This window comes from Guillardia theta, assembly GCF_000315625.1.
Source record: "Guillardia theta CCMP2712 unplaced genomic scaffold GUITHscaffold_3, whole genome shotgun sequence".
In the NCBI taxonomy this organism is placed as follows: Eukaryota; class Cryptophyceae; order Pyrenomonadales; family Geminigeraceae; genus Guillardia; species Guillardia theta.
This window is the reverse complement of record NW_005434671.1, coordinates 39,501-57,297: the sequence shown is the minus strand read 5'-3', so window position 1 is coordinate 57,297 and position 17,797 is coordinate 39,501. Positions and strand designations below refer to the sequence as shown.

The following is a 17,797-nucleotide window of genomic DNA, read 5'->3' as shown; positions in this document are numbered from 1 at the left end:
TTGAGCGATTCCGACACAGTTTGACACGTCTCAAGATCAACCAGAAAAACAAAAACAAACATCATGAGAGCGCGACTTCAAACAAAAGATTCTTTTTGGGGGGGGGGGGTCAGTAACTATAGTATGGGCCCGGTGGTCGATATACTTGTTGGGTTTGGTATAGTATGGGTCGTATGCTAATAGGGGTACTTAAGACCTGGTACATTAAACAAGTCATCGACTCATGGGTTGATATGGTCGGTACTCGACGCGGAAAACAGGGGGTGGTCGTTAGGCTAATAGGGGTACTCAAGTATAAAAATCCGCTGGCCCAGGTGGTGGGGTAGGATGTCACGAAATGTTCCCTTGTACAAGATCTGGACTCAGAATCTCGCGTGCGGAAGGCAGAACACAGATCAAGCAGCAACTTGTTCGCAGTGGAGCAGATCGTAGGCGAAGAATGAAGACGATAAAGACGATAACTTGCTTGTTTGCTGCTAGTCTCTTGCTGGGATGCTCCGCGAAGAAAATTCCTTCATGGACAGACTTGGATTCATCGTACAAGCGCAATACCCGACCCAATACCAACCTGTGCTTGACGTGCATTGACAATAGGATACACAGTGAGTTGTTTTCATTGTTCCTGCATCGGTGTTGCACTCTGACAGAAAGTGTGATGTAGGTTTGAACTCTAACGCAGCGCACCAAGTGTACGATCCTTCTCAACGAGCTTGGACAGACTTCTCCAACCAGTTCGATGGAGTGAGCCCTCGGAGCGGGTTCTATTACACGCTTACAAGTGCAGGAGAGTCAATCTACGTGCTGGGATATTATGGTAGACACGTCGCTTGTGTTGTACGGTGCCTTCTGACTGCTTGCTTGTAAGATGTCACAGTATCTCAGCTGGACAACATGGAGCTCTTTCAGCTCAACATGGCAACTTTGACGTGGACCAACTACACCAACCAAGTCAACGGAAACAAACCAGCTCCTGCATATGGTTACAGCAGTGCAAGGTCGACGACTTGTCAGAATCGATTGTTCTATGTCCGAGATATGTCCTTCTATCAACTTTATCTCGAAACATTGCAATGGCAGCCCACCTATCACAGTCCGTGGGAGAACTTGAACGTCGACAACAAGGATTGCCAAATCAGTGGCACTTGGTTGAAGTTGAAAACATATGAGCTTATTGCGGTCAAAGATCGACTGTATAGCATGATAATGGTTTGCAACGACGAATTCTATATTATGGTAAGCGATAGCTGTGATGAGCCCACAAAGTGGAGCATTTGGTTCAACACAACAGACACCTTGCAAATCGCGGAGTTCAACTTTGCGTTCCATGGTATGAGACACGATGATGAGATCCCTCTCTTCTCTCCCTTCTCTCTCCCTTCTCTCTCCCTTCTCTCCCTTCTCTGTCTTCCCACCTCCCTTGCCTCTCCTCTTCTCTGATTACTAACAATTGCGATCAGCAATGGTTCGATTTGATATGAGCTACGAAGATGCCATCAGCTTAGTATCGGGCTCCTTTGATGCAGTCGAAACGTATCTGTTCAGCAACTGCGAAGATGGGACCATCTATGCGTATGGTACAAGTACTTCGGGTCTGTACGACAATCTGGATAAGAATGTTATCTGATAGTTTTATTCATTTCAGTCTTGCACGTCATCGATCCCATCGCACGGAAACGTGAAGTGATTTTCAACTCCGGCAATGCAGCTCCATCCGAACAAACGAACATTTACTGGGATCGAATAACTGAGTGGCGCCAAAGTGTCGTTCTTCTCGATGGTAAAGTGCGTTTGACAATTGTGATGCACTGAAATGTCTGTTTTTGTCTCAGTATCAAGGGTGTTTAATACTTGGAACAACATGTTTCTGGGAGAAGGGTAAAAGAAACATTTAATCTCCTCTTGAGGCCTGAATTTTTGTCAAGCACATCAGACCAAGAGATATACAAGTTTGACATGAACTCCTTGTCCTGGCAAAGCCTCTCCAACAATCAGACTGTCGAAATCTTCAAATTTCTCTTTGTCCTCCAAGACGAATTGTTTGGAATGAGCCATTATCTCTTTCCATCGTTATTCAAATATCGAGAGGAAAGTGGATCGTGGATGCGAATAGAAACCTCTCCGTCAGACGCATCCATGGTCTCAGACCTGCAGGCCTTAGTGTATACGTACCTTTACAACCTTTTGGAGTATGAATTTGCAACGACAACTACAGATGCTCTGCTGGTGCTGCATGCTGATGCTATTTCTGGTAATTTGAGTGTATATCCGGGTATGGCTAACATCTGCCTTGTCTCAAAGAGGATATGAACGCGTCTTCTGGAGTTTTCACTTTCAACGTTACATCAATGTCTTGGACGAGACATTCGCTCGCGGACGGCTCGTCGCCTCAGAAAGTCTTCCATTCTATCGCTGCTACTGATCGCTACGTGTATCATTTTGGAGGATTGGCTCCAAACCATAATAACGCAATGTTTTACACCGTCTGTGAGCCATTGCTTTGTACTTTTGTGCAAACAGTGATTGCTTTGCAGTTGACAACCCGGGAGTTGACGACTGGCTGTATCGTTTCGATCTTCAAGTGAACGTGTGGTCAGTGCTGTCAAAGAAGGCCGAAAACTCTCCTGCCTCTCGCCTCAACCCCGTCATGATCGTGCACAAGAATCAGTTGTACATATACGGAGGAGTCGAAACCGGAATTCAAGAAACTAAAACATTCAGTGACCTCTACTCGTTTGATCTTGACACGTTGACCTGGCAGCAACTATTCGGGAGAGAAGACAGCATTACCGACAAAACCATTCTGACATTGGGCATGGGAGCAAATCTTGGTAAGCTATTCACACTGTCGTCCAACAACGTCATCTCTTCTCGTGACTTTCCGAGAGAACGAAAGATCTCCAAGAACATGATGCTTGACCTCGCTCTTGCAAACGATTGGGACACCAGCATCGTTAGCAACTGCGAGCACATGGAGACGTGCACAAGCACCAAGTCCTCGATCGAACTATGCTCTCGTGCTTGGATGCCCTGCCACATCTCCCTCATCAGCGAGGCCGGCAAGGCTTCATCCCTGCTCCTGCTTGACAATGCTAATGTCATGTGCGACGGGAGACAAGGATGTACGGGGATTCAAGTCAATGGCGTTGACTTGATCTGCTCGAGCTCGCGCGACACCTCGGTCGCTCCTCTCCGTCTCGTCGGGCTGGAAGCACACCTCGACCTCAACAATTCCGCGGTCGTCGGCTGCTCCTCCAACGACGACGGAGGCAGTATCCAGGTCTACGGAGGTGCAACTGCCGACCTGTTTGGCGTGAGAATAGTCGGATCGAGAAGCGGAGGGGCAGGAGGAGCCGTTGTGCTGCAGGGGTCGACGATGAATGTTGTCAGTTCGACCTTTGAGGGCTGCGAGGCGAGGGAGGGAGGAGGCGCGATTCATATCAAGTCCCAACCTCTCGACTACTTTCCTACTGTTTTGTCGAGACCCAACTTGTTGATCCAGTCAAGCAGCTTCTTGCGGAACTCGGGCGGGCAAGGAGGAGCCCTGCACACGGAGAGCTCTGCCACCGCCATCATCAGACATTCTTCCTTTCAAGAAAATCATGCTGCGCTCGATGGGGGAGCCTTGTTCCTGCAAGCGAGCACTGCACGGCTAGAAGGAAACTCGTTTCAAAGGAATCGAGCGGAAGGAGGAGGAGGAGGAGCAGTGTTCTGGTTGAAGGTGCAACCGGTGCTAGTGTCTGATTCAGATGAAGACGACCCGGCAGTTCTCTGTGGTGCCTCGCATACCAACAACGCCTCCTACGGGTCTTGTGTGGCGTCAGGATTTTATCGCCTGCTCCTGCAGATAGAGGAAGCAACAATCTTCCCCGGCATCGCGTTTGAAGTCAAAGCTGCAAAGTTCGACTTCTACGGTCAGCTGATCAAAACTGACTCCTCCTTGCAAATCCGCACGGCCACTGCGTCAAGCAGGAGCGGACGTTCGCTGGTCATGGGGTCAAGTGCGATGACGCTGCACGAAGGAGTGGGTCAGACCAACGTCACTCTCAAGATTTACTTTGTGCCATCCTCCTCCAGCCCCTTCCCAGCTCAGATAGAGGGGCCGGTAGTGTTGGAGGCGTATGGGAGCGACGCTGTGTCAGGGGAGGAGATGGTGTCGTCAGTCGCAGAGGTATTCGTCTCTCAGGCAGTGTGTCCAGTCGGCTACGTGCTCAAGACCGACAGCTTGAGCTTCCCCTCCTTTGCCACCTGCGACAAGTGCCTCTCTGACTCCTACGCCCTGTACGCGTTCTCTGGGAGCAACTCAAGCAACCCCTCCTGCATGCGCTGCCCCCACGGGATTGAATGCGGAGGAGGTGAGGAGATCAGGAACAGAGACGGCTTCTGGTTCAACAGAAGTGCCCTCCTCCTCCCTCGCACCAACAAGGAGATCTCCCTCAAGGCGCATCGATGTGCTGATGGGAACTGCCTGCGGGACTTCAAGTGCAGACAAGGGCAGCAAGGGCGGGTGAGTGAGGGAGGGGTCGCCCTCCAGGCTGACGGCTGCTGTTCAGCTATGCGCTCTTTGTGTGGCGACAGGAGATAAGGATGACTTCTTCTGGGCGTTGAGCAATGGCAACTGCAAGCGCTGCGACAAAGGGATGGAGGGAGTGAGAATTTTTATTCTAGTACTCGCACTGGTATGTTTTGTCTGCTTCTGGTAAGGCTTCCTCCGTGAATGTAAGAGAAAGGCTGACAGTCAGTCTTGGAGGTGCTGGTTTTTCTTGCTGCCTTTGATGAAACATCTTGCAATGGCACAACGACTCACAGGAAAGGTAGATGACGTTGTACAGAGATGCAAAGCATGGACCAAGACTGGATTCTTGGGCATCATACGTAAAAGTGTGAACAAACATAGCTCCAAGATTGGATACCTCAAGACCTTGATTGGTAACAAGATAATCGTCATGTCTTCAAGCGCTTAATGAGCATTCTGCAGGTTTTGTTCAGATCTCCTCCAGCCTCATCTCTGTCTACAACATCGAATGGCCTGATCTGATCGCACGACTTCTCTCCAACATTGCATTCTTCAGTCTTGATTTCCTTGCTCTCCCTCAAATATCCTGCACAGCTTCTGACCTCTCCTTCTCCGACAAGCTCCTTCTGTATACTCTCGCCCCGCTTGCCCCCATCATGTTGATGAACCTTCCCCACGCAATCACAGTCGTTCTCGACAGAATGAACAAAGGAGCCATTTCCCAACTTCTCTTTCACAAGTTCATCTTCTGGAGCTTGTAAACCTTGTCTTTTGATCTGCAGACACTGACTGACAGGTCAGGTTCTTCATCTACCTCATCTACATCCCAGTCTCCTCCATGGTTCTAAGCACATTTCTCTGTCAAGATCTCGTGGAGGACGGAGCTTGGCTTGTCCGAGACTTTCGCGTGCCTTGTCCTCGGACGTCAGGGGATTTCGCGTATGGCTGGGCCATCTTCACGACCCTCGTGTATCCCGTCGGATTTCCTCTCCTCATCGTGTACATCCTCATACAACTCAAAGTGCCAGCGCTGGTGCGAGCAAAGCAGGAGCACGCCTTTTTCCAAAGTCTGCAGGAGCTGGGGCATCTTAAGGAGGTCGGGCTGCAGTGGGACATGGAGAGCAAGAGGCGTGAGTGGCAGGAGAGCTGGGAAACCTCCGTTATCGACCTGTTGGATCTGGATGAAGTGCGAGCTGTGAGCAGAGCGCTAAGGCGCTTGCTGAAGAAACAAGGGCTAAACGCTCTGCTCTTGTTCCAGCACCACAGGGTCGCTCCTGAAGAAATCTCGCTGGAGGAGGAGAAGGAGGGAATGACCATTATCGATTTGGCGAACAAAGGTATCGAGGTAGCTGAGGCCGCAGAGGAAAAGCTTGGAGAGGGAGGAACTGTTGAGGAATGGGATGACAAGTCCGAGAGGAGCAGACGCGTGACAGATTGCAACAAACCCAAGAGAAGCGAGGGGGAGAACGACAAAGGCAACGATGAAGGAAATGATCAGACGCATGAACTTGGTTCTCGTTGTTTTGCGCGCGAACAGCTGCAGTTGTTGTACACTGAGATCATCAGGAGAGAAGTTGTTCCAATTGCAAAGGTGAGCTGGTACACCAAAGTAGAAGAGGACGAGGACGAGGACGAGGACGAGGACGAGGAGAAGCAAGGCGGGGTGCAAGAGGGGGAGATAAGGGAAGAAAAGGAGACGGAGAAAGAGGGGCGAGAAGAGGAGGAAACGAAGATCTGGGTGGAGGACATAGAGAGCAACGCCAACAACAACGAATCAGAGAAGCAGAAAAATGCAACAGAAGTAAGACAGGACATGCATCAGGAGATGCTGGCAAACGTTGAAAAAGGGGATGTAGAAAGCGAAGTAGTAGAAGCAGCAGGACCGGCAGCAGGAGCAGGAGCAGGAGCAGGAGCGGAAGAAGGAGAAGGAGCAGGAGCGGAGGAAGGAGAGGGGAAAGGAGAAGGAAAACAGGGAGCAGAAGGAGCAGCAACAGCAGAAGGAGCAGGATCAGCAAGAGAAAAAGGAGACAAAACAGGAGAAGAAGACACCAACATGTTGAAATCGGAGAAGTATGCACTTAGCATCGCTGGGTTTCTCTTCTCCATGTACGAAGTGAACTTCTGGTGGTTTGAAGTCTTCGAGCTCGTCCGGAGGTTCTTCACGTGCATCTTTATCAGTTTCTGCTTCACTGGCACAATCTTTCAGATCTCCGTTGGGCTCATGCTGCTGTTCCTCTCCCTAGCCGCCCACAGTTACCTCAAGCCCTTTCAAGACCCGTCGCTGGACCACATGATGTTCTTTGCGCTCATTGCCAACTTCGCCACCTTGCTCTGTAAGACTCCATCTCGTCTTCGGCCCTCCGCTGACCATGTCTGCAGATGGCAACAGCATCAAACTGCTCACTGTCGAGGAGCTGCGAGAAGATTCAACTTCCTACGAGCTAGACATCGTACAGGCTCTCCTCGTTCTCGCCAACATCTTCATCCTTGTCTTCCCTATCATCCAGACGCTCTCCGACACGATCGGCGAGAGCGCATGGCAAATGGCAAGGCGCTGCAACAGGCAGCTGGTGAAGTTTGTTGACGATCGGTGGCGCAAGGCTCGTCGCAGTGATGACAAGAATGCAGCAGAGGTGAAGAAAGAGGGCGACGACATGGCTTGACGAGACAACTAATGGTCAGAGTGTGAACGAGTGAAAGTTAGCGCATGACGTGAAACCTGCGACAAGAAACCTCCTGCTTTGAGATCAACACGAAACCTTCTTTGCTCTTCCCCCCTTGTCGATATCTTCCTTCCTCTCCGCTCTCAACTCTCCGCTCTCCGCTCTCCGCTCTTCCACTGGCTCATTCCCACGGCATACAATGCTATCACAGTCGCCTGCACGCATCAACTAGGGTGGAGTTTGGATTTCTCGAAGTTTGTTTCTCCTTGTCTTCTTGCTCCATCGCTGCCACCAGCGCAAACTCTCACTACCTCCTCGCCCTCTACGCGTGCGATCGTTCGTTTCCTCATCCCGGAGGAGGCTGACCAAGTCCCGCACCCCAGCCGCTCTGACCAGGCTGCGATGGCACGTACGAGACAAGAAGGGAACAAAGACCCGAACCAGACGCACAGACACTTGGCTCCCGCAGACGCTGCCAAGCTCATCTGCCAGCTCATCTCACTCTCCTCATCCAGCAAGCAACTACTGACCTCATTGGCATCCCCGACCTCTACTCGAGGCTCATCCCCAGAGCATGGCAGGCATTCACCTCCTCTGTCTCAGCAAAGTCGCATCTCCCTCCTGCATAACAACGTCCGATCCACTTGGCCTGTGCTCTCAATTCCTTCTAACTTGCCGCGTGGAGCTCTCGTTGAACGTCAGAGGCAAGCATTGTTCATGAAGCTCAGCTTGAGATGAGCTGTAAGCAGATGCAAGTCAGACGGCCCAGCCTCGTGCAGCAGAGATCGTCAAGCTCACCAAGTCATGTGCAGGCTCGCCTAGAAGGAAGCACATACGGAGGAACAACCGATACCTTCGACCTTTTACGCTTTGATTGAGCATAGAAGAGTTGTTCGTGATGATAGATTATACCTCTAGGTCAGCTTGTAAAACTCATCACGCTACATTCGGCTCTTTGCACGCGAGATTCAGACATCGAGTAGTGCATTGTTTGAGGGGTTGGTGCCTTTAGCCTGAACGTGTCATCTACAGTCTGGTACAAGCAGGCTGAGGTCAACGCAAGCGTCTCGTACTGCAATTAGGCGATCGCCATCAGATCAAACGTGATCAAGTAAGTTACTGACGCACCCAAGTGAACAAGCATCTACACAAGAACGAAAAGGTTCTAACACAAACGTTTCGGCAAGATCCCTGGGAACTGCTGTGATAGAAGCGCCTCTACTTCTTCCTTCTTCTCTCATACCCCTGGCTTCCTATTGTTAGAGAAAGGTATGGATTATCAGTTCGCAAACGACAGCTCTCCCTGATCGCTAGGGTGAAGAAGGAGGTTCCTTGTATTGAAAACCTCGCAAAAGAGAACAATTAAAGGAAGAGCTTAAGAATAGGTCCATTTCAGCAAACATGTCAATCACATCAGCACATTTTCTTGTCTGTGTCATCGTCCACTGTCTCACTCCATGATTGCAAGTGGATGATTTCTGAGATCGCCGAGGTTGATGGAACTCGTTTGTCCGAGCAGTTCTTCGATCGATACGTGCGCCGATCTTGTCTCATCTTTAACTGTACTGTCGACCTCCAGCATGCTTGTAACATCTACAGAAGATTAAGAATTATGACTGCTCCGGCGGCGGCTTGCACTAGTTCCCTCTATTTAAACTTTTATTGCGACTCTCTTCGACAGGACCATCGAATACTGCGTCAGATTGTACTCTGCCAACTCCTTTGGTATTGACCCCTCAAACTTGAAGCTTTGAGCTCGTCTCCTGGAGCGCTTTCGTTCCAGGTGTTCAGGTAGAACAAACACAAAGCATACGCTTTCAATCGTGTTCTTGACTCGCAAGGCCTTCAAGATTTGATAAAGAGGTTCAAGCTTGATCGGATGCTTCCCCGCCCCTGTCATCTGGAACATGTACAGTACCCCGCTCTTCGATAAGGACAAGGCATCCATGCACGGAAAGTTTCGAGCCTTGGGCTTGCAGTATGTGTTGTAAGTGATCACCATATCCTTCATCGCTCCATACGATTTCGGGAACTCGTAGAACGTTTGTGATGCTTTCAGGATCAGATCTTTGACTGCACCCTCATGGTGAAGCTTCGTGACGATGCCAGCGCAGATGTCGCAAAGAACCACAGTACACTGCTCGTGCGCGGTGGTGCTGATGGGTCTAAAGCTGCAGCACAGCGATCACAGGTGGGAGGCAGGCTGGCCGGGGGCAGCCCATGGAGGAAGCGGTCGACCCCTCGTGCGAAGTGGATGGGGCACCTGTTGGAAGGGTGAACGTTGGCGGCCTGCATCAGAGAGTATTGCAAGCGCCGCTGAGGGTTCTGAGTCTTCCGGAGGAGGGGCTCCAGGGGGAACGGGCAAGAAGACTGACTCCTTGACTCGGGGGGATAGAGCTCCACAGTGTAGCTGCCATGAGCCCGGAGGAGAGCTGCCTTAACCTGAGATAAGTGCGCCGCTCCTCAAGATGAGGCGGGGAAGTCTGCATCAACCGTCCTGTGACTGAATGCTGGTGGGGAAGAAAAGGAGGTCCGCCCGCGAGTTGAAAGAGAGCAGGCGATGGATCTCGTTGCTCAGACGTTAGATGTGCGTCATCAGGTCACCGAGGGGATATGTTGCAGCACTCCACGACCAACCAGGGCCTGATGCACCCTCAGGAAGGAAGCCAGTAGGGGAGGGAGGGCCAGATCCTGCTCGTCCGCTTGAAGGAGGGGTATGTAACAAGCAGATAGACTACCCCCTGCTTGAGGTGTGAAACTTTCCCCGCCCCTCTGATATGGAAGCTGACGCTTGAAGGAGGCAAACTCCAGTGGGGAAAACAATGAAGAGCTGGCGGGGCCGAGGGCAACTTGGCAGCACCGTGAAGACTTGCGGTCTCCGTCAGACAGCGGCCAGTCAACTTGAAGCCTTGCTGCTCATGTCAAATCAACTTGAAGCCTTGCCCAGCCTCAACTTGACACAAGGCTTCAAACGTTTCTGACTCTCAAAGTCAGTTCGCGCAGCCTCGGTCAGGCTGGTGCTGACTCCCAGGCCCGGGCCTGAAGTGACGGGCCTCCGACTGTGTCTCCTAACATCCAGACCTCCGTAACTGCTCCCCATCAGATATGAAGCTTTCCGCCCCCCTCTTACTTACAGACTCCCTCCCCTCCCTCCTCGCTACCTTCCCTCCCCTTCCCTCGCTCGCGCAAGCATGTCCCCCCTCCCCGCCCCCCGCTCTACCGTCAAGATCGCCCACGTCTCTGCATGGTCCGTCAAGTGAAGCCCCCTTGCCTGGATCCTCCACGAGTGCAATCCAAGACGACATCGGGAACACGGCAAGGAAGGCTGAAGCAACGCCAGCACTTCTGCTGGGGAGCGTCATGGCCGCCAGGAGCAAGGCGGCAGGCTCCGGGGCGATCGAGCAGGGCAGCAAGATCACGCTCGCATGGTTGAGGGCCCAAGGATGTAGACAGGAAACATGCACGGGATGGTTCGTGTGATTTTCTGTGTCCATGCCTGGCTCTGCTATTTCGTCTTGTACTGTGTGTATTCTTTGTGTCCCTCCTTTGCTTTTGTCTTCTCTCCTTGCTGTTCTCCTCTTCGTCATCGCCTCTCTGTTGAAAGTCCAGGAGGTTTCATGTCTCGCAAAAGCCCCAGAAACGGCTTGACTTGGCAACGCCCTGGATCTACACGTGTCATCACGCCAGAAAGCCGAGGAACGTCAGTGTATGTCAACTTGATATGCTGGGTGCAAGTGTCAACCTGCTGCCTCTATCATTTGTCTGGAGGCCTCCGAGTCGCACGTTACATGATTGCTAATCCCCTGGGCGACCTTAGCAGGGGATTAGCCCTCCCTTTGACTAAAACATTTGTACCAGGAGCTAATCCTAAGGTCTAAGGTCTGCGGTGCGGCAGTGCCCATAAGCCCCCTATGGGCAACAGATCCATCCAGCTATCATAGTATCGTCTTTGCACAGACTTGAGGAAACTCAACGCCATGGGCAAGTTAACAGCAACCAACGATACCCAACTCCCAACCCTGAAGAAATGTTGAAATCTGTAGCCGAGGTCATTCGTAAATCCAAGCCGCTTTCTTGCATCAATCAAATTTGGTCAAGAAGTTCTATCTGTTTAAGAATGGATTATTACCCTTCTCACTTTGAGTAAACGTCCTCGTACTGATTTCAGTTAACCGTTCACTTTGAGTAAATGGTTTGACTCCGACCGTGCCGGAGTCGCCCGGGCCCGGGCCCGCGAGGGCGGCCGGGGACCGGAGTTCAGAGTGCCCGGGCCCGGGCCCGCAAGAGCCTCCGGGAGTTTGTTGCAGAGTTTGTTGCAGGCCTGCCATGCAGGAGAGAGAGAAGAGACGAAAACGATGATGGAGCCATGGCGTTTGCGAAGAAGTAGCGGAACATGAGCATGTCACAAAGGAGCCGACAGCCAACATGATTGCAAGCCAATAGAGAGGGTAGAGATGAGTGATGAGTTGGTAGTTGAATTTGAGTGTAGTAAGTTGGGTCAATGATTCAAATTGTCATTGTTTTGCTCTTGATACATTGAGCGATCATCTCTATTAGGCCGTATGCTTCTTCCCAATGTTCGAGCCATCGTGACTGGCGCAGCAGGAGGGCTAGGAAGCACGTTCTGCAGGTAAAGTTAAGGCATTCAACATCAGAGTGTCACTTTTTTATGCACAGGAGATTGCTCGAGAATGGAGCAAGTGTGCTTGCGGTTGACGTCAACTCTGCGAGATTAGAACAACTCAAAGAGGGATTGAAGAGCTCAAAGTTTCATGTCCAGACTGCAGATGTAATGCCGATCTCGATCGACTATCTTGTTCAGATTGATTCTACTGCCAGATCTCAAAGGAAGACAGCGTCAGGTCTATATTCGAAGCGGCGGAGAAGAGCATGGCGGGAAGCAACGTGATCTGAGCACAGTCGTATAAGGTGTTTGCCTGACTCTGCTGACAAGGTCTTGGTCAACAATGCGGGGATCCTTCGCGACAAGGCCCTGGTGAAGCGAGACAAGGTGCCGACTTGACACATGATGGCTGATTTGACTCACCGTCTCCCGGCAGTCCAGCGGTAAGGGGATGCATGGGATGTCCAAGGAGGAGTGGGATGCTGTCATCTCGATCAACCTGACTGTGAAGCCTTGCACGAGGAGGGTCGCGGGTGACGTTCTTCAGGCTCCTTTTCTGTGTGCTCGGGAGTTTGCTTCTCGGATGATCGGCTCGGGCCAGGAAGGCGTCATCGTGAACATAAGCTCCTCCGCCCGTAACGGTAGCGCAACGATGCAACTCTCAAGGCGGTTGAGCTCTGGGCGCAGGGTATGTCTTTCAGAGCAACTACAGCGCGGCAAAGGCTGGGCTGGTGAACTTGAGGCTGCTCGGCGATGGCATGACGCGGATGGCAGGCAGCTGACACCGTCGTGTGGGCAAAGGAGCTGGCGAAACACAACATCAGGGTGGGAGCCATTGCACCTGGAGTTGTACATGTGATCTGAATGTCTTGCTCTTGAAAACATCTCTGATGATATCGTAGACTCAAATATTGGATTCCGTTCCGAAGAATTTACTTGACGAGCTCATAGCAAAAGTCCCGCTAGGACGACTGGGTCAGGTGAGGTCAAAAGGACATTGAATGTGCCGCACTGATGACGAGAGCAGGAAGACGAAGTTTGGCAGGGTCTGAAATTCATCTTAGAATGCAACTATTTTACAGGTCGAGTAGTGGAGATAGATGGCGGAATCACGCTCTAGCACAAAGTACAGGTTGCCGATGGTAAGGTCGATGTCTGACTTCAGTCTTCTTCCTCATATTCTTCATCCTCGTCCTCGTCGTCATCCTCGTCCTCGTCGTCATCCTCATTTTGATCTCCCTGCTCGTCCTCCTCGTTCTCGTCGTCCAGCACAAGATCGTTCTCAGATTCGGAGGATGATAACTTCCTTCTGGAACCTTGGCCCAACCGTCAACAAGGGCAGCGCATGCATGAAGCTACCTTGAGCCGGAAGTTGAGGGATCTTGGGAGCGCTGCTCAGATTGAACTGTATGGGGGCAAGCGGAGCTGATCTCCGCTCCTTTAGGCTCCGTCCTGTAACTCGTCAATCAGTCTAATCGATTTCTCTCACTCCCTCTGCCCCTGCCTTCCGAGCTGCCTTTCCCTTCCCTGTCGCTCTCGATACTGTCCATTAATCTCCCTCTCTAGCCTTCCTTCTCTTGGTCCCCTCTCCTCCTTCCTCCTTCCTCCTTCCTCTCCTCCCTCCTCCTCCTCCTCCCTCCTCTCTCCTTCTCCTCCCTCCTCTCGTCTCCTCCTCCCTCCTTATGCGGCAACCTACTCACCCGTAGAGCGAGACGACTGAGAGTAGTCGAGGAACTGGTCGGGGGGGATGTACTCATACTTTGATCCTTTCGGCTTTGGTGCCTGCTGGAGGATGACATTTCTGATATGCTCCACCTGGGCTCGCTGGTCAGGGGCTGCTGGATGCGAGCTCGGCTGAGCCAAGACTCACTTCTGTGGCATGGCAGAGATGCCCTAGCTCCAGGTACATGTCGATGTTGATGTCTCGGAACCCGCAGGCTGCTATCTCGTCACCGAGGAAGAGGAAACAAGGACGGGGCGGTACCATAGAGCTCAGTTGCCGTGTAGTTGACGAAGACCGGAGGCAGCTCGGGGTCTTCCTCGCCATGAAGGATGTGAATCGGTACCTATGGCAGCTTGTCATCTCCCCCCCTTCCACTTGATCCCTCACGCACGTTGGGGAACTTGGTCTCGTTCCTCGCCAAGAAGCGACAGGCCCTCGGAAACCAGGTGCTCAGCGCAAAGACAGCTCCCAGCTTGTGCTCGCTCTGGACTGCCGCGGCCAAGGCTAGAGCTCCTCCCTGCCCGAAGCCTGCCAAGAAAATCTGCGGGAATAGTCATGAGTGAAACAAGAGGGGCAGAACGTTCACCCGGCTAGGCTCGATGCCATTTCTGATCTCGAGGTCGACAGCCCGTAGGAGGTAGTCAACGCTCCTCTGTAGACTCTCCTTGTCCTCAACGAAGAAGGTGCTGCTCTCGTAGCTCTGATTCTTGGAGCCGTTGAAAGGAGCGGCGTCGGGCGACATCTCGAACCACTGGTGACCTCTCATGGCGGGAGCGTTGGGAAAGACAAACTTGAGCCACTCCAGCGCGATCTTGTGCATTATGGTCAGCCATTGCCTGAGAAAAGCTGTCAGTTGGTTTGCCCTTGCCCTCCGTCATTTCCACCTTCCCTGCTCTCCTCCGTCATGCAGCCAAAACAGTGTAGCCTGAGGAAGAGGAGGGTGAGGACCTAGACAGGAAGGCATGCGGCTGACCGAGTGCTCAGCCACGTTGGCAAGCATGGTCGCTCCTCCTCCTCCTTTTCCTTCAAAGAATTCTTTGAAGTCGAGGTGGAACTTTCTCAAGTGAGGCTCGATGTCCAGCATGGCTTGCTGCTGAAACAGTCAAGGGATGGAGCGACAAGGCACTTACTGACTTCACTGATTGACGTACAAGACGATCTTTCGTGCTCGTCGGAGTCCATGTAGTAGATCCTTTCAGCTCTGGTCCTGCAAACCAAATGAGAACAGTGAGGAGGGCAGGAGGAAACAAACAAATTAAAAGGCTTGACAACTGTCACGTTTGGCCTGCATTGAGTGTAAGAGTGCAACAAATCGTGAAACAAACAGACCCGTCTGCCATCTCGATATCTTGTTCCTCATCTCTCTCCTGTTCTGCACCAACATTTTGCTTATTGTCATCCCCATAGCTCACATTCTTGTCTTCCTTGTGAGCACCCAAGTCTTTCTCTGTGTCCCATGACCTTCGCAGACCATCAGCAAGCAGTCTCAACGCTCGTCGATCGTTATCTGCTTCGTTAGATTTCAGCGTTTGGGGTGCCGGCCGGCTCCGTCTGTTGTGTTGCCCTGATACGGTCGAGAACTTTCTGACAAAGTTTTCTTTCTCTTTCATGAAAGATTCGCTGCCTGTCCCAAATTTCACCTTCTTGACTTGTTTAAAACTCTCTGGTCCGGGGTTAGGATTGGCGGAGCTGGAGTTACTGCCTTGCGCAAGCCTTAGCATGCGCCTGAAGAACGGCTGCTGCCGCCATGGCATCGAATGGTTTGTTGTCATACTCTTGGGCCGCTTTGTTGTCAAGACATTCTTCACATGCTCCTTTGCCTTGACGAGCTCTGACCGGTCGAGGTATCGCGCATCGACACAGTGCTCGAAGGGAGAAGGGTTGTAGGGGTAGTGACAGTCTCCGTATTGCCACCCGTCCTTGGCGTTGGGGTTCGGACCTCCTTGAGTGAACGTCCTCCTCCTGTACTCGGGGGGTACGGCGATCCCTTCCTTGCGTAGCAGCTCCTCGTAGTTCTTGTCGGAGAAAATCGCTCGCTCAACTTCACGTACCTCCTCTTCCGTCTCCTGCCTTTCCACGTACTGCCTCATCACCTGCTCCAGACTTCCTCGCTGCGACGCGTTCACAGCAGCCTCTTGCTCGGCTACATGCTCTCTCAGTCGATACCATCTCGGCTTCAGCCCGGCAGCTTCCCGCTTCGACTCTTCGTAATCGATCCAGACTTCCTTCCTGTCGTACTCAGTCGGCACGCCCTGTTCGACACGAGGATCGACGTCGACGAGGAAGCGCTTGCGGTTGGACGTCCAGTTGAACGGGTCAAGCTCGTCAGGGACGAGATGGCCGTTCACCTTCTTAAAGAGGACCAGCGAGACATTTCGCAGCTGTCTCTCCACGACCGCGTTCTCGAGGGCTTCGAATGCTGCGACATTCCTCTGGTGTCGTTCCTCTTCCCTGAGCATTTCAAGGTTGTCAGCTACGGTGATGAACTTGTGGTAGATTCTGTTGAGAGCTGCATGCAACGGATCATCTGCATACTCTGATTCCGCTAGCACCTCACGTAACAAATTGTCACTGCCCTGGGTGTCCACGTTGAGCTCTTCTAGCTGTTGCTTGAGCTTCTTGATTTGCTCGTCGGGCACGAGGTTGAGCCGGTCCATCTCTCTCTGCGAGATGTTGAGCAACTTCTGCTCGTGATTGATGAGAATGGCTTTCAGCATGTCTGTTTGCGTGAGTTCAGAACGGTTGTACTCCCTCGGGTCAAACTTCAAGTTGCTTGACCGCACGATCTGCGTAACCTTCTCTTTAAGCTGCTGCTTTTGTATTGAGATCCTATCTGCTTCCATGTTCAAGTCCGGGATGCGGATAGAAGAGAAGTTGACAATCGTTGCATTCCTTCTTTGGTTCTCTTTCCAACCTGTAAGATTGCTCGGCATATCAACCAGACCTTGTTCTTGACCTCGCTGCTTAGTTTCCTCATCAGCACCAGGAGGAAGAATCTTCAAGAATCTTGCGTCTGCAATAAGCGAGGGATCTCTCTTCACTAGCTTCTCCCATCGATTCTTGACGGCGTTGTAAGACCTATCCGGAAATTTGGCAGAGATTTTCTTCCATTCATTTCCGTATTGAGAGTGAAGGTCGATCAAAATACGGTCTTCGTCTGCCGTCCAGGAAGACCTCACCTTCCTGCCAACCTGTTTTGCAGTATTGAAAGAGGTTCCGAAGAGAATGCTCGACGAGTTAGCAAGGCCTGAGACATTCTTCTTTGCCATCTCATTCAGCACAAGTTTGTACTTCTCCAGAAAGGCTTCTTCGGCTCCAGGGATCTCGTCGGGCTTCGACAGGATGGGGAGCCAACCTCGTCTCTCAAAGTCATTCTTCTCTCTCTCCACATCTTCATCCAACTCCTCCCGCCTTCGCAACCATCTGGCCAGCTTTTCAATAGAAACTGCCCCCCAACCCAGCCATCCCGGTTTTCCTCCGCTTCCATACATTGCATCCAGCTCTTCAACCTCCGTCATGTTGACCGTTGTCAGCTCTCCCATCGCATTCAGCCTGTAGGCCGTGGCTTGTCGGAACGGAACTCTCCCGCTAACAAAGTAGTTGTACCTCTTCGCTGCCCCAGACCGAGTGTACATCTCAAGTCCGTCTGCAAGGGCTAGCGGTTTTCCCTTCCAATCGCCTCGCAGCATCGGCCTGAACAACGTTTGATTCGTCTGTGTGAAGGACTTGTTTCTCTGCCACAGAGGCTCGAGCAGGTCCAGAACTCGAGCGCACTCAGCGATCCCCCCTCCCATCCTGAACCTGTCATGTAGAGGCTCTCGCTCCTCAGGACAGATCCTATCTTCCATACACTCCTCCAGCCAACGTCCTTCAAACCCTCCACGCAGAAAAAGACCTCGGAGCGATCTCAATCTCATACAGGATTGATAGAGCTGGAAGGGACCCTCTCTTTCGTTTGCCTTGTAGCAATGCAAGAGCAACATGGTGAGAGTGAGGAAGGGACTGGGAATCTTGATATCCATCAGATCGCAGCGTTCAATATAGACCTCTCAAGCTTCGAACGTCTTGAACGTGTCAGAAAAAACATTCCAAGATGTCATGTGAACGACAAGGCCAATATCAACAAGACACGTCGATACTGCTGTCATCGTGACAGGTTTGGGGCGAGTGAGAAGAACAGTTGAAGAGTTCAGAAACAGCAAGCAGCGTCCTTCCTCTCACACAGCGTCATGACACTTGAGCAGCAGCTTCATACTACATGAACTGTCTCTCAT

The 17,797-nt window shown here is 51.8% G+C and overlaps 4 protein-coding genes across 4 annotated transcripts; 2 read left to right on the top strand and 2 right to left on the bottom strand.

Moving 5' to 3' along the window:
* Positions 1–439: 439 nt before the first annotated feature.
* GUITHDRAFT_99762 (hypothetical protein) lies at positions 440–7,176 on the top strand (the record flags this gene model as incomplete). The annotated part of the gene is made up of 14 exons (XM_005841207.1): positions 440–602; positions 662–814; positions 866–1,327; positions 1,458–1,589; positions 1,643–1,777; positions 1,830–1,875; positions 1,923–2,248; positions 2,299–2,484; positions 2,532–4,504; positions 4,551–4,646; positions 4,830–4,926; positions 4,976–5,141; positions 5,315–6,846; positions 6,893–7,176. 14 exons carry the CDS (start codon positions 440–442, stop codon positions 7,174–7,176), a joined length of 5,751 nt encoding a protein of 1,916 aa, XP_005841264.1.
* A 1,651-nt stretch (positions 7,177–8,827) lies between these two features.
* GUITHDRAFT_99761 (hypothetical protein) lies at positions 8,828–9,471 on the bottom strand (the record flags this gene model as incomplete). Its single annotated transcript, XM_005841206.1, has 2 exons — positions 8,828–9,347; positions 9,440–9,471. The coding sequence occupies 2 exons, from the start codon at positions 9,469–9,471 to the stop codon at positions 8,828–8,830; spliced, it is 552 nt and encodes a 183-aa protein (XP_005841263.1).
* A 2,260-nt stretch (positions 9,472–11,731) lies between these two features.
* Positions 11,732–12,947, top strand: GUITHDRAFT_149967 (hypothetical protein). Its single transcript, XM_005841205.1, has 10 exons — positions 11,732–11,806; positions 11,854–11,965; positions 12,016–12,081; positions 12,131–12,187; positions 12,237–12,305; positions 12,348–12,441; positions 12,488–12,531; positions 12,575–12,655; positions 12,703–12,780; positions 12,828–12,947. Exons 1-10 carry the CDS (start codon positions 11,739–11,741, stop codon positions 12,918–12,920), a joined length of 762 nt encoding a protein of 253 aa, XP_005841262.1. The 5' UTR covers positions 11,732–11,738; the 3' UTR covers positions 12,921–12,947.
* A 3,626-nt stretch (positions 12,948–16,573) lies between these two features.
* On the bottom strand, positions 16,574–16,792 carry GUITHDRAFT_63511 (hypothetical protein; the record flags this gene model as incomplete). Its single annotated transcript, XM_005841204.1, has 1 exon — positions 16,574–16,792. A coding segment is annotated over one exon (219 nt), but the record flags the coding sequence as incomplete, so codon positions are not given.
* Between the last annotated feature and the right edge of the window lie 1,005 nt (positions 16,793–17,797).

Excerpts from the sequence above, each read along its gene's own strand:
- GUITHDRAFT_149967 (XM_005841205.1), top strand. The coding sequence starts at position 11,739 with ATGCTTCTTCCCAATGTTCGAGCCATCGTGACTGGCGCAGCAGGAGGG. Across the intron at positions 11,807-11,853 it reads CTAGGAAGCACGTTCTGCAG|GAGATTGCTCGAGAATGGAG; the intron begins GTAAAGTTAAGG and ends TTTTATGCACAG. Across the intron at positions 12,781-12,827 it reads CGCTAGGACGACTGGGTCAG|GAAGACGAAGTTTGGCAGGG; the intron begins GTGAGGTCAAAA and ends TGACGAGAGCAG.